Genomic DNA, 13,905 nt, shown 5'->3' with positions numbered 1-13,905 from the left:
CAAAGGGCTGGAATTTTGTGTGTGCACACACTGCACTGAGAACAATCCTATTTTTGGCTTTAATGTTGTTACTCTGGCATTTCTTGCCAGTGTTCCAGTGTATTCCTGTTCTTGGTTACCACCTGGGGCCATGGGTCAGTGGTGGCCTCGGCACTGCTGGGTTAATGGTTGGACTTGATCTTAGAGGTCTTTTTCAACCTTAATGATTCTGTGCTCCTCTCATTTTCATCACTTCCCGTGGCTTTTGTCGTTGTTTTATTCCTAATTTCCAGTTTGGTTTCATGTTCCAGCTTTGCTTTTCACCAAATTCAACGAACTTCAGGAAAATCCAAATGGGTTCTGTGATGCTGCTTTGGAATAAGAGCAAACAGTTATTTTCTGTGTCCTATGGGACAACTTCAGCAATTAAAACAGCAGACCTGGGCTTCAGGATTCACTGGAAAAGTTAGGAATGTTTATCCCTGGAAGTGTCCAAGGCCAGGTTGGAAAGGGCTTGGAGCACCCTGGGCTAGTGGAAGGTGTCCCTGCCCATGGCAAGGGGTGGGACTGGATGGTCTTTAAGGTCCCTTCCAACCCAAACCATTCCAGGATTCTGGGATTCCTTATTCCCCCTCCACCTTGGTGTTTGGCAGTGAAAGCTCCAGGCCCTGGTCAATCCTTTTAGCGGGATTTGAATTTTAGGCCAAAAATTTTTGGACTTCTGCATCACCAAAATACCTGTAAATATATTCACAGAGTCATGGGATGGTTTGGGTTGGAAGGGACCATAAAGCTCATCCAGTCCCACCCCTTGCCATGGGCAGGGACACCTTCCACCAGCCCAGGGTGCTCCAGCCTGGCCTTGGACACTTCCAGGGATCCAGGGGCAGCCACAGCTTCTCTGCCCAACCTGGGCCAGGGCCTGCCCACCCTCCCAGCCAGCAATTCCTTCCCAATATCCCATCTAACCCTGCTATAGTTCTTAAATCCTCCCTCCTGCCTGGGAAGTACCCCAGTGCAAGCCCTTTATTCCCTGCTCCCACAGCAGTCGTGCTCAGCTCCGACTGCTCCACTCCAGAAAGTCACACACTGAATTCCTGCTTTCCCTGAGCATCCCTGACCTGGCACATCCCTCAGCCCTGGATGTTTTCTCCTAAATGCCCTTTGCACCAAATGTTTGTCCTTAATTTTTCCCGAAGTGATGGACCAATTCATGAACGATTACCTGGAAGAAGCCAACAGGGAGATCGAGAAGTACAACAGGGAGCTGGAGGAGCAGGAGTACCACGACCTCTTCGAGCAGAAGACATAAAGCACGTGGGTCCTCGGGCTTTCCAAACCACCCCAAAATGCTCTTTTGTCCTCGCTGGGTCATCACTAGAAATTGTGAGGGAATTGTCTGGGTTTTTTTTTTGTTTTCCCAGCGCTCTTTTCCAAACTAAGAGGTCGTTCCTGTAAGGTTGGCGTTGAACACGGGATCTGCTTAGCTGTGTGTGCTGTCAGGTTTGCTTCCACTTCACCTTAATTCCAGACTGTCCAAAGCATCACCTGGAATCTCTGGGGAGTTTAGGGGGAACTTGTTCAAAAGAAGAACGAGAAGAAGAAGAAAAAAAAAGAAGAAGAAGAAAAGAAGCAAAACTTGATTTATTTCCTGTGGTTGTTTGGGAATGTAATTGTGGAATTGGGCTTTGTGCAGAGAAATCAAACTGCTCTGGGTGTCCCTTGGAATTTGTGGCACAGGAGCATCAGTGGGCAGTGCTGGATATCAGGATGTGGGATTGGGGATGTTCCCAAAGCCAGAAATGGGGGAACAATTCAAAAACTTGGAATCCTTAAACCTACAGCTGTGGGGATGTTCCCAAAGCGAGAAATGGGGGAACAGTGGGAAGAGCTCTGGAGAGTCCCCAATCCCACAGCTGGTGAGGATGTTCCCAAAGCGAGAGATGGGGGAACGAGTCAAAAATTTAGGATCCCTTAATCTGCAGCTGTCAGGATGTTCCCAAAGCCAGAAATGGGGGAATAATTAAAGAATTTAGAAGAATAACCAATCCCACAGCTTTTAGGTTGTTCCCAAAGCGAGAAATGGGGGAACAATGGGAAGAACTCTGGAGAGTCCCCAATCCCTCAGCTTTTAGGTTGTTCCCAAAGCGAGAAATGGGGGAACAATGGGAAAAACTTAGAAGTGTCAGTGTGTTCCCAAAGCGAGAAATGGGGGAACACTTACTTGAAGAAGTCCCTAATCCTGCAGTTTTTAGATTGTTCCCAAAGCGAGAAATGGGGAAACATTTTCAAATCTCAGAATTCCCAATCCCACAGCTGTGGGGTGTTCCCAAAGCGAGAAATGGGGGAACAATGGGAAAAATGCAGAAGAGTCCCTGATCCCACAGCTTTGAGGTTGTTCCCAAAGCGAGAAATGGGGCAACAGTTAAAGACTGGGAATTCCTAATCCCACAGCTCTCAGGGTGTTCCCAAAACGAGAAATGGGGGAACACTTAAAAAATTTCCATAGAAGAGTCCCTAAACCTGCAGCTGTTGGGCTGTTCCCAAAGCGAGAAATGGGGGAACAGTGGGAAGAACTCTAGAGAGTCCCCAATCCGACAACTGTGAGTTGTTCCTAAAGTGAGAAATGGGAAAACTAAAAAATGTACAAGAATTCCTAATCCCACAGCTGTGGGGATGTTCCCAAAGCGAGAAATGGGGGAACAGTGGGAAAAACTCAGAAGAGTCCCCAGTCCCATAGCTGTGGGGTGTTCCCAGAGTGAGAAATGAGGGAGCAGTTACTCAGAAGAATCCCACAGCTTTTAGGTTCTTCCCAAAGCGAGAAACGGGGGAACAATTCAAAACCTTGGAATCCTTAAACCTACAGCTGTGGGGATGTTCCTAAAGCGAGAAATGGGGGAACAGTGGGAAGAGCTCTGGAGAGTCCCCAGTCCCACAGCTGGTAGGATGTTCCCAAAGCGAGAGATGGGGGAACATTTTAAAACCTCAGAATTCCCAATCCCACAGCTGTCAGGGTGTTCCCAAAGCGAGAAATGGGGGAACAGTGGGAAAACTACAGAAAAGTCCCCAAACCCACAGCTGTGGGGTGTTCCCAAAGCAGGAAATAGGGGAACAATGGGAAGATCTCAGCAGAGCCCCCAATCCCACAGCTTTTAGGTTGTTCCCAAAATGAGGAATGGGGAACAGTGGGAAGAACTCTGAAGATTCCCCAATCCCACAGCTGTGGGGTGTTCCCAGAGTGAGAAATTGGGGAGCACTTAACTCAGAAGAGCCCCCAGTCCCACAGCTGTGGGGTGTTCCCAAAGCAGGGAGTGAGGGAACACTCCAGCCCTGCATTCCCGAGGGCACAGCCCTCGGAGGTCTCACCCTCTGCACAGTTTGATCTGCACCCGAAATTCTGACTTTTCTGAAGGAAAGGGTTTTATACATTTCAGGGGGAAATCAGGGGAGAAATCCCAATTTCTTCCCAGTGCTCTTTGTGGGGTTCTAGGAAATACTCCCTGGCTGTTGCTCAGATCCCTGAAGGAATCCTATTCCAGTCCTCTGAGCAAGGCAAGGGAAGATCCTTTAGCTGAAAAGGCTTCCTTTTCGTGGAAAACACTGATTTCCAAAGGTAAAAAAATATCAGTAGGGAGGGACTTGTTTGTGGGGCTCTCAGAAGGATTTGATCTGAGTCAGCTTTTACGGTTCCTAAATGCTGCAACAGGAGGGTTGGCAGCTTGGCCTGACTCAGTTTAATTTTAAGTCAGGCCTTGTAAATCACTGACTGAAGGTTTGTAAAGCACCTCAGCAGCTCCTTACAGGTATTAATTACAGGTATTAATTAGTGGGAATGAGCAGAATTCAGGTGGGAAGAGCCCAGGAGGGGTTTTTTTGTTTTCATCTCCCTGCCCCTGAGGGATAGTTCAGTCCTTTAATACCAACTGCAGCTCTTATTTTTTTGGTCAGATCCGTGTAAGACAGTGAGAAATGGAATGAAAAAATCTCTCAGAGGGTTTAAAACACTTCCCAAGTGTCTGCACGGTCTCATTCCGTGGTAGGAAAATGGGATTTCACCGTCCAACCTAAGGCTGATCCTGGTTTATGCCTCGCTTAGGAGATGGAATTTTTTTTTTTTTTTACCTTTGGAACATGAACTGGCTGAAATTTCAATAACCTGACATGCTTTTCAGGTGGTTTCAGCCCTTTTTTGAGGTGGTTTCACCCTGGAATTCCAGGTGCTGCAGGCTGGGATGGAGACCTCGCTACGGTTCCATTCCCGCTTTTCCCTCCCTAGATTTAAAAAGCTGATACTGTTTTTAAGTTTTTGTTTTTTTTTTCTTTGCACACCACGAGACTTGATATAAACTCCTTGTTGTCCTGTTAGAGGCCAGTAAAAGCCAGCAATTAGTTCGTGTTTTAGGCTTCCTGGGATATTCCCTGGAATACCACCCAGGGGTGGAGCATCCTGAGAAGGCTCGTGAGTTTTATCTATGCATGGCTAAACTTTAGTCTTAATTATCCTGTAGTGCCTGTAGAGCAAAGGTAGCAAAGCAGTGGATTTAGGGGGGGTTGGCAGGTGTTCACAGCTCAAATTCGTGGAGTTATTTATTCCAGAACTCCTGGAAGTTGTGGAATCCTGGCTGCGATAAAAAAGGGGGCGCCGGGGAATCGAAATCAACTTCGCGTCGTCGATTTAAAAACAGAACCCCGGGCGTGCTCCTTGCCAGCCCCGCTTGTCTCATCTGCAAAGCCATATCTCTAGAGTAGTGGGATGACTTGTGTAAGGTCAGAGGAAAAAAATTCCAGAGGCTGGGACACGGGGCAGGCTTTGTCCCAGCTCCTGGGAGCCCAGAGGTAGATTTTTGAAGTGCAATTGGTTGAAAATAGCTGAAGATGCTGTAGCTGCCGGGGCTCTGCTGAACTCTTTTTAAGAACTCCCAATTTGTGCAGCTGCTGGGGCTGAGCCAAAGCCCCTGCAAGCAAAAAAAAAAAAAAACAAATAAGAAATAAATGTCAAAAATTGGGTGTTTTACTGTGCAAATTGAGCTGTTCCTTAAAAACTGGAGCAGGAGAGCTCGGAATAAAGGCCTAGTGTCCTTCTCTGCTGTGCTGCATGTTCATGGTCATAGCTGTGTATTTACAAAAAAAAGACCTTTCACCAGACTGGGAAGAGCTCAATTCATGTATTTTTTGGTATTGAAAGGAATTACCTCAATTTTTACTTTTTATTTTGTCGAACTGTGACTTTCAACCAGAATTTAAAACTAAAAAATACAAATACAATACCGAAATGGTGAAACTGTGACAGTGGAATCCTTTAAAAACGTTGTAGTGCCTTGGAGTGACCCCATTTATTCCCCAAATAAATGGGAGTCGGGGTGGGGGGGGTGAATCCCCCCCCCTCCCCATTTTTGTTCTTTTTAAAGGAAAAACAGTTTTGGTGAAAGGACTTCAAACTTAACCTAGTGACAAATATTATTAGCACAACTGGTTAAACTGTTGAAAAGAAAACTCTTTGAGGACTGAAATGTGTCAATGAATGCCTGATGCTGCTGATATTCAAGAGCAGCTGCTGATTGCTTGGGAGTTATTTCTTAACAATCAGCAGCGCTTTTGTTTTGGTTTTGTTTTTTTTTTAGAAAAAAAGTGTAACTTTTGTACTCTGGTCAGAGCTGTTTGTACTGTATCGACCCCCAGCCAAGGGGCAATCTGATTCCTCCCTCTTTGGAAGTCGAGGTGAGGGCAGAGCCACTCCCAAGGATCTAATTTTGAATATTTTTTAGCTACTGTATAACTAAAACAAACAAACAAACAAACAAACAAAAACGGAACAAAAAACACCTTTGGGACCCACCGATGTTTGGATACAGCAAAAGTGCCATTAACGCTTCCTTTCTCTTGTGACGTAGATGGAAAATTTGTGTCCAGGCATTTTCTGATCCCGGGGTGGGGGGGAGAAAAAAAAAAAAAAAAAAAAAAGTGCTGAGAGTCCTCAAGGGGTTTCCACGCTTTGCTGATCTCCACGCCAGCGGCTCGTGGTGCTGTCGGTGTCGTCGTTTTTATCTCTTTTCTCCTCACCAGGAATGAGTGCGATCAGAGGTCACTGAAGTTATAGGGACAGTAAAAATAAATTATAAAAAAATAAATTAAAAAAAAAAATGTGAGAAACTTAGGAGAGGAAAACCTTTGCAGCTCGAGCTGCTCTGCAGTCGGGGGGGTGTTTGAGATTAATCCGTGCAATTTGGTTATTTAATCCGCTATTTACACTTCGCATTAACACGACCCGATTGCAGGCTGGGGCACTAAAGCTGCACGTCCAGTTCCCTCCCTAAGTTGTCGTCTTTGTGTTGTTGTTTTTTTTTTAATTATTGTTATTTTTTAATCGAAAACTTGTCTGAATTTGCACAGATTCAAGCTCTTGGAATACTTTGGTATTTTTCTGAAAAGGGAAAAGAAAGAAGAGAAGAAAAAAAAAAAAAGAAACAAATTGTGGCTAGCGGAGCGAATTGTAAACTGTGAGTTGGTAGAACCACGTGGCCGATCTCACCTTAGACGGTTCAAAACGTACCTCAGAAAGCTGCTTGTCCTCCCCCAGCGCTCGGTGTGTAACACTTTGTAACACTTCCCGCCCCACAACGTGCCAAAAGTCACTTTTGTGGTAGTTCTCGATGCTTTAACGCTCGCAGCTTCCGAGTGAAAAATGAGATGAAATCCAGTTAAACCCCACGTGTTCTTTTACCAACACTGCTGTAACTTCAGTCCAGCTGAACGGTGTGATTGGAGCTTTTTTTGCCTCTCGTATTTATTATTACACGACTCGAGTCAGTAAAGGGTAAGATTGACCTTTCCATTTATTTTTGTATCGTTTTACATGTTTATACCTTGCGGTTTTGTGCGTGACTTTTACACCTGTTAACTCCGATGTGATGGAGAGAACCAATAAACACAATCCATCCACGGCCTGGCCTTGACTCCTTCCAGAAACTCACTGGGTCCTAAACTGGAGTTTTTAAAACTTTCATTCAAAATTTGTTTGTTTTTTTTTAAACAGGCAGAAAGGTGAGTAGTTTATATTTAAATTAGAATATAAAGATTTAAGGGTCTGGGAGGTTTTTTAGCTGCTGTTTTCAGTGTAGGCCTTCCTGCTTGTGCTTTTAACGGGGTGAAGTTTGAAGGTAATTGTAGGATGAAGGGCATTACCCTGCTTTGTGCTGCTGTCCCTGCCTTCCAGCAGCTGCACGTGAGTGTCAGTTGATCACTGCAGACACACAAATGCAGGGGCAGCCCCATAAAAACGAGGCTGCAGCTCCAGGATCAGCTCCAGGATCAGTTCCTGGATCTGAAATCAGGCTGTGCCACCGAGAGGCCAATCCCACCTTACCCTCCTTTCCCTGCCTCGGCGGCTGAGCTGACTCAGAGCAGCTCTGCTGATTCAATCCAACCTGAGGATGATTTGCTGTCTGCATTTGGCATCACTTCTGGATTTCCTGTGGGAAGGTTTTGTGCTCCATTTGATCTTTAGGAAGGGTTTATGTTAAGCCCAGCCTGGTTTGTGTATTCCAGGTGGGCACACAAGAAAACAGCAGCTTCTGGGGGCATTCCTGAAATCCAGGAGTGTCCCCTGGCTGTGCAGCTGGGTTTGGGAAAGCAGCTTCCACTTGTAAATCAGGAATTTGTGTCCCAGCCTCAGGGCAGGGATTTAAAATCCCTGTGGATGTGGCACTTGGGGACATGGGGCAGTGATGGCCTTGGCAGTGCTGGGGGATGGTTGGACTCGATGATCTCCAAATGCTTTTCCCACCTGCACAGCCCTGTGATTCCCTGGTGATGGATGGAAGTCACCAGTTCAGCGTTGGGTCAATAAACAGGACCCATCCCAAGGACTCTGAAACCTTTCCCAGAGTGGTGGGATGATCGACGAGCTTTGAGCCACCAGCAGCGCTTCCTCCACGGGGGATCAGGGTTGACTCTGCTCTTGGTGGCCTCAGGAAAACAGTGTTTGGGGGAAATCCCTGTGTTGCAGGATCAGAGGGATGATTATTCAGAAGTGGAATTATTATTCCACTAAGACCAGGTTGCTCCAAGCCCCCCTTGTAGATCCCTGGGGTAACCTTTGCTTTTTCTGGTCACTTGTGCTCAGGTGTTGAACGTCCCAAACCCAAAGTTTGTGGAGCAGTGGGCAAAGATAAACACAGACTGGATGCTGGGAGGCAGGGCTGGAATGATGGGAGCATCCTGCTCTCCTGAAACTCCTTAAAAAGGAGTCAGTGAAGAGCAAAACTAATCAGAGAATCAGGGAATGATGAGTTTGGAAAAGCCCTCTGAGATCACCCAGTCCAACCATTCCCCCATCACTGCCAAGGCCACCACTGACCCCTGTCCCCAAGTGCCACATCCACAGGGATTTTAAATCCCTCCAGGGATGGGGACTCCCATTTTGATGAGTCTGGTTGTATCTGGAGAGGTTTCAAGCCCTGCTTTCCATCAGCTCCCTGTGAATTCCTCTGGAATTTCTTTGCCTACGTGTCCACCCGACAAACGGCCCCCTCTTTAATCTTCATCATTCTCCAACCTAATTAAAGGAATGAATTCCCAGCAGGAATTGCATGGAAATGGAGCACTTGTTAATTGAATAGCCCTGGGCTTGGCTCCCATTGTGCACGTTCCACAAGGTGCTCCTGTGATCCCTCCTATTGAATTGGCTTAAAATAAACCTTTCTCGGGGCAGTTTGATGTCTTGGTAGGAAAGAAAACACCCAATGGGCAAGGCCTGGAGGGTTTCAATGGCTTTACTGCTCCAGGGCAGACAGAGGGGTGGGGGGAGAAAAAAAAAAAGCATGGAAAAATCTGGGTGCCCCATTCAGGGCTAGGAAATCACACAATTCATTGTGTGGGTCGCTGTAAATCCGCCCCACACGAGCGAAGCAGGAAGCTTCCAACAGTTCAGATTGAGCTCAACCCCACCAAAACCCTGCCATTTTCCCCTGTTATCAAAGTTAGCTCAATATTTGCTTTATATACATCCTGTTCCTGACTTTGACTCCCCCCCTGCACTCACCTTCCTGCCTCCAAAAAATCGGATTTATTGCAGGGCCCTGGTGCTCCCGAAGCTCTGCCTCGGCTGCTTTAACTCTTTATCTTGTCAGCCCCCCACGAGGGTTTTGGCCACGGGCTTTCCTTCACCTCTGCTGGTTCCCTGGAGCCCTGGAGCCAGGATACCTGAGGGTCAGGAGTCCTGTCCCTCCATCCCTTGTCCCCAGGGAATTCTCTTGGATTTCCCTGTGGAACCTCTTGAGATCAGGCTGAAGTTCATCCTGTCCCAGCAGGCACAGCCCCTGCTGCCTTTGCTGGCACCAGGAAGAGCACAAAGATGGAATTACAAATTGTGGAGCCCCTTTTGTGTCTTGTGCTGTCCGGGCTGAGCTGCCCCACTCGGTGGGTTCCATCCTGAACGGACCACCAGGATCACAGCACACAGAGAGTGGCTTCCCACTGCCAGAGGGCAGGGAGAGATGGGATATTGGGAAGGAGTTGCTGGCTGGGAGGGTGGGCAGGCCCTGGCACAGGTTGCCCAGAGAAGCTGTGGCTGCCCCTGGATCCCTGGAAGTGTCCAAGGCCAGGTTGGAGCACCCTGGGCTGGTGGAAGGTGTCCCTGCTCATGGCAGGGGGTGGAACTGGATGAGCTTTGAGGTCCCTTCCAACCACAACCATTCTGTGATTCTGTGATTCCCTGCAGCTTTCCCTTCTTCTGGAGATGGGGTTAAAAAACTCCTTGAATTACGATTTTCTTCCCTCCCCCAAAAGAAATCCAGAATCCCTGCTGCCCCCCTGCCCCAGGAGCTGCTCCCTGGCAGTGGGATGTGCTCAGGACAGAGTGGGGCTGATCAGAGACTTCTCCAAGCCGTGGCCTGGGCTTGGCTCGTGCTGCAGATTAAAATCGGGGCTGCAAAGCTAACGAAACACAAAAGGCCTGGCTTTGGTTTGGGAAGGGTGTCCCTTCCGCCGGCTCTTTGTTTGGGAAGGTGAGGTGGGGTGCAGGCTCCAATAATAACCTTTCCTGGGAACGTGATGGCTCTCAGGAAGCTCAGGGAAAGAGAACAGCCCGGCCCCAGGCAGGGCATGGGATCCTGCAGGGAATGTGGGAGGTGGGGTGGGTGCTCCTCACCCCCACCCAGACCGTGCCTGTCCCTGACCCATCCTGAGGCACTGAGACAGGTTGGGGACGTGGTTGTGGCTGCTCCTGGATCCCTGGAAGTGTCCCAGGCCAGGCTGGATGGGGCTTGGAGCAACCTGGGCTGGTGGGAGGTGTCCCTGCCCATGGCAGGGGGTGGAACTGAGATGAACTTTAAGGTCCCTTCCAACCCAACCATTCACCATGGAGGTGATTTGGTGATTGTGGGAAGGAAGGGTGCTGGAATTCAGTGCTGGAAGCATGGAGTGCTGGAATTCAGTGCTGGAAGCATGGAGGAGCTCAGCACCGTGGAGGAGCCTCGTTGGGATGGGTCTGACATCCCAAAGCAGCACTGGAGGGCAGAGCTCCTCTGCAGGAGGAGGAAGGGGAACCAGGAATGCTCCCAGCCCAGGGTGTTCACATCCAGGGAGGGATTGTGGCACTGGGAAGCAGAGGGAACACCTTCTTATGGGGTTTCTTTCTTCCCATTTCCTCCTGGAACAAACCACAAGTTTCCTTCCTTACAGTTGGAATCAGCAAATCACAGAATGGTTTGGGATGGAAGGGAGATGAAGAATCACCTCAATTCCACCCCCTGCCATGGGCAGGGACACTTTCCACTGGCCCAGCATGCTCCAGCCTGGCCTTGGACACTTCCAGGGATCCAGGGGCAGCCACAGCTTCTCTGGGCAACCTGTGCCAGGGCCTGCCCACCCTCCCAGCCTCCCACAGGGAATGCAGCTGCCATGAGGATGCTGGAAGTTGCCATTACTGGAAGTTGCCATCCCTGGAAGTGTCCAAGGCCAGGTTGGATTGGGCTTGGAATGACCTGGGTTGGTGGAAGGTGTCCCTGCCCACGGCAGGGGGTGGAATGAGATGGTGTTTAAGGTCCCTTCCAACCCAAATCTTTCTAGGATTCCAAGGCAAAAGAGAAGCTTGGTAGAGGATGCTCAGCTTTACTGAGGAAAACATTCCTTAAAGGTTTGGAGCCATCCCTGAGGCTTTCAGTCATCCTTGGAGAGTTCTGACACCTGTGCAAGCCTAAAGTCCACGGCAGACTGATCTCAGCCTGCCAACCAGGACAGATTCCTTTTTGTAACTTAATTAAATTGCCTTTTTTCCCCTCTCTCTCTTTTTTCCTCTCTTCTGCCCGAGTGTCAGAGCCTTTCAGCTCTTTCCATATCACACAGAGCCAGATTTCCTCTTCCATTTGCAGCTGGAAGGAAAGGGAGCTGGAGAAGCCTGTTCAGAAAGAAAAGTTGATGGGGTTTGGAGGGGTGTAAATAGTGGTTTCTGATGATGCAAAAGCCCAGCCCTGGTGCTGGAAAAGTGAGGGAATCTCCTGTCCAGCCTGGGAGGAAAAGTTCAGCTCAGAGCACCGAAATCTTCCTGCCTGATGCTGCTTCTTACTCGAGCCTGCAGGTGATGCAAGGAGGGCACAACCTTTGATTCAGGGGATAAATCCAGGCCCCCCAAATCAGCACATTTCTGGTGGAGATACTGGAGTAAAACCTGAACTTTTATATTAATAAATACCATGACCTGAAAACATCCCCCCCCACCTGACCCAGCCTGGCTGTCCCACCCTGTGGTGCCACCTCGACCTCAGGGGACCAAGTTCTCTCAGGGAAGAAGCATTTCTGGAGAGAAAAAAACCCCACCCTTCATCCAGAGGGTCAGGAGTGCCGTGAATCCATCAGCAGCAGGTAAAACTCACTTTTAAATAAAGAAAATCCTTCAGGAAAAAAACAATGAAGCCAGGCTGGGAGAGCTGGGGGGTTCCCCTGGAGAAGAGAAGGCTCCAGGGCTAAAGGGGCTAAAGGGGCTCCAGGAGAGCTGGAGAGGGACTGGGGGAAAGGCATGGAGGGACAGCACACAGGGAATGGCTTCCCACTGCCAGAGGGCAGGGAAGGAATTGTTTTATTCCTGCTGAACAGAGTTGCTGATAGCAGAAGTCCTTTATTTATTTATTTATTTATTTTTTAATTTTTATTTTCTGGATGTTTGGAGTACACAGTGTCCCCAGGGAGGGGAAACAGCAGAGCCAGGGCAAGGAGGGCTCTGGGGGAAGCAACAAAACCCCTGTAAATGTGATGCCCCAGGTCTCTCATCACTCCAGTGCTCTTGGCAAGCCTCTCCCGAGGAACTCTGCTCCTCCACACAGGGAGAAGTTGTTCCTCCTCTTTTGTTCTCGCCCCAATTTACGCCCCGGGGGGATTTGTTTTTGCAGCTCCTGGGGATGAAACATCCCTGGCTGTGCCAGGAAATCCCTCACAGGGATCCATGGCTGGGTAGCTCTGTTAAAAGGGGGCTGCAGCTCCAACCCTTCCTCATGTGGGATTTGGGAGATGTGTTTGCCTGCCCAGGACAGAATCTCTGGGTTCTGTTGATACAGGAGTGCCCTTTGAGGCTTTCCCACCATCCCTTGGCTCTGCAAGGTCTCTCCTGCCTGTGCTCATCCCTTTTTCCTGCAGAAAGTGGGACTTCCACAGCCATATATTTTTAACCCTTCCTCCCTCCCACTTGTCTTCCCAGCCAGATCCCTGGGGACCTGCTGATGGAGCCTGTTCTCGCTGACAACATCTCCTGTGCCTGCAGAAATAAACCCCTTGACATGAGTTTTTCTTGGCTGTACCCAATTTTTTTGGTTGTTTTTCTGGCATTTTTTTTTTTTCCCCATGAAATCCCAGTTGTCAGGCCAGAGAGGGAAACGTTTGAAACCTGCTTGGGTTTTAACTTGAAGTAGATTATTTTTATTTATTTATTTATTTATTTCACTTTACTCCTGTCCCGGTGTCCTGGTTTGGTCCTGATAACAAAAACATCCTCACTGCCCCACCAAAGACACTCCAGGGAGTCCAAACACGGGTGGCAAAGGATGGGCATCCCAGGTTTTGCCAGCACTGGAGTGCAGGAGCACAAGAAGGAGGCGAGGAAAACACAATTTCCATGGAAAACTCACCGGTGCAGCCTCAGTGGATAAGCTCAGCCTGAACACGTTACTGTAATTAACATCCTCCTGCAATTAAGGTGTCATTCCATGTTAATGTCATTAACACTGATTACACTGAAGGCAAGATAAACAGACGGGTCCAGGAGAGGGAAATGTGCAAATCCAAGGAGAGTTTGGGGCTCGGAATTTGTTGGACATCCCCTGTGGGTCCGTGGGGGGAAGATCAAAGGTTGGTGACACCTGTTTGGCCAAACCCTGGCCAGGCACAGGCTCAGGGTGTGCAGGGATCTGGTTCAGCCCTTCCCAGACATTCACCTGCTTTGATTTGGGGTGTGGGGGAGTCTCTCTCCTCCGAGATTTTGGGTGTGGGGGAGTCTCTCACCCCACGTGAACTTCCAAATCCTCCTGTGTAGCCCTTGGGCTGCAAGGGGTGGCTCCTGTGAAGCTGCTGGGATGCTCCTCCCTGTCCATGGAGCCAGTGCCATCCAAGGCTGATTCCAGCAGGGACAGTGGGAGCCCCACTGGGATGAGATTGAAAAAGAGGACAAAGATTTGTGGGCAGCAGCAGCAGCAGCAGCCAGAGGGGAAGAGTGAGAACACCCATCCCAGGCCACCCCACCCCACTCCTCTTCATTTTCCCAGCCATCCACAGCTCCCTGCACACCTGGAAACCTCCTCCTGACTTGCTGCCCTGACTTTGGGGGGTGGACTGGGTGTGTTTTGCAGCTGCAGGTCCGTGTTGGAATCCAGCCTGGCCTGATTTAATCCTTTCAATTTGAACTGGCAGAGGGGCCGAGGGGAGCAGAGGGTTTGTCCTCCC

The 13,905-nt window shown here is 49.0% G+C and overlaps 1 protein-coding gene across 4 annotated transcripts in view; it reads left to right on the top strand.

Moving 5' to 3' along the window:
- Positions 1–6,918, top strand: part of DNAAF9 (dynein axonemal assembly factor 9) — a 62,866-nt gene extending 55,948 nt beyond the window's left edge. The window contains exons 37-38 of one of the 4 annotated variants that reach the window (XR_007629640.1): positions 1,179–2,042; positions 2,993–6,918. Coding sequence is in view for 2 of the 4 variants with exons in the window: in XM_050321030.1 (XP_050176987.1) it covers positions 1,179–1,291 (113 nt within the window). In the remaining 2 variants the exon portion in view is untranslated. Of the gene's footprint in view, positions 1–1,178 lie in introns of all 4 variants that reach the window. The other 3 variants (XR_007629639.1, XM_050321030.1, XM_050321031.1) reach the window with 3 other exon arrangements.
- Positions 6,919–13,905: the final 6,987 nt, after the last annotated feature.

The sequence above is a fragment of the Myiozetetes cayanensis genome, unplaced genomic scaffold (assembly GCF_022539395.1).
Source record: "Myiozetetes cayanensis isolate MyiCay16 unplaced genomic scaffold, myiCay2020 scf26, whole genome shotgun sequence".
Taxonomy (NCBI): Eukaryota; Metazoa; Chordata; class Aves; order Passeriformes; family Tyrannidae; genus Myiozetetes; species Myiozetetes cayanensis.
This window is presented reverse-complemented; position numbering and strand designations above follow the sequence as displayed.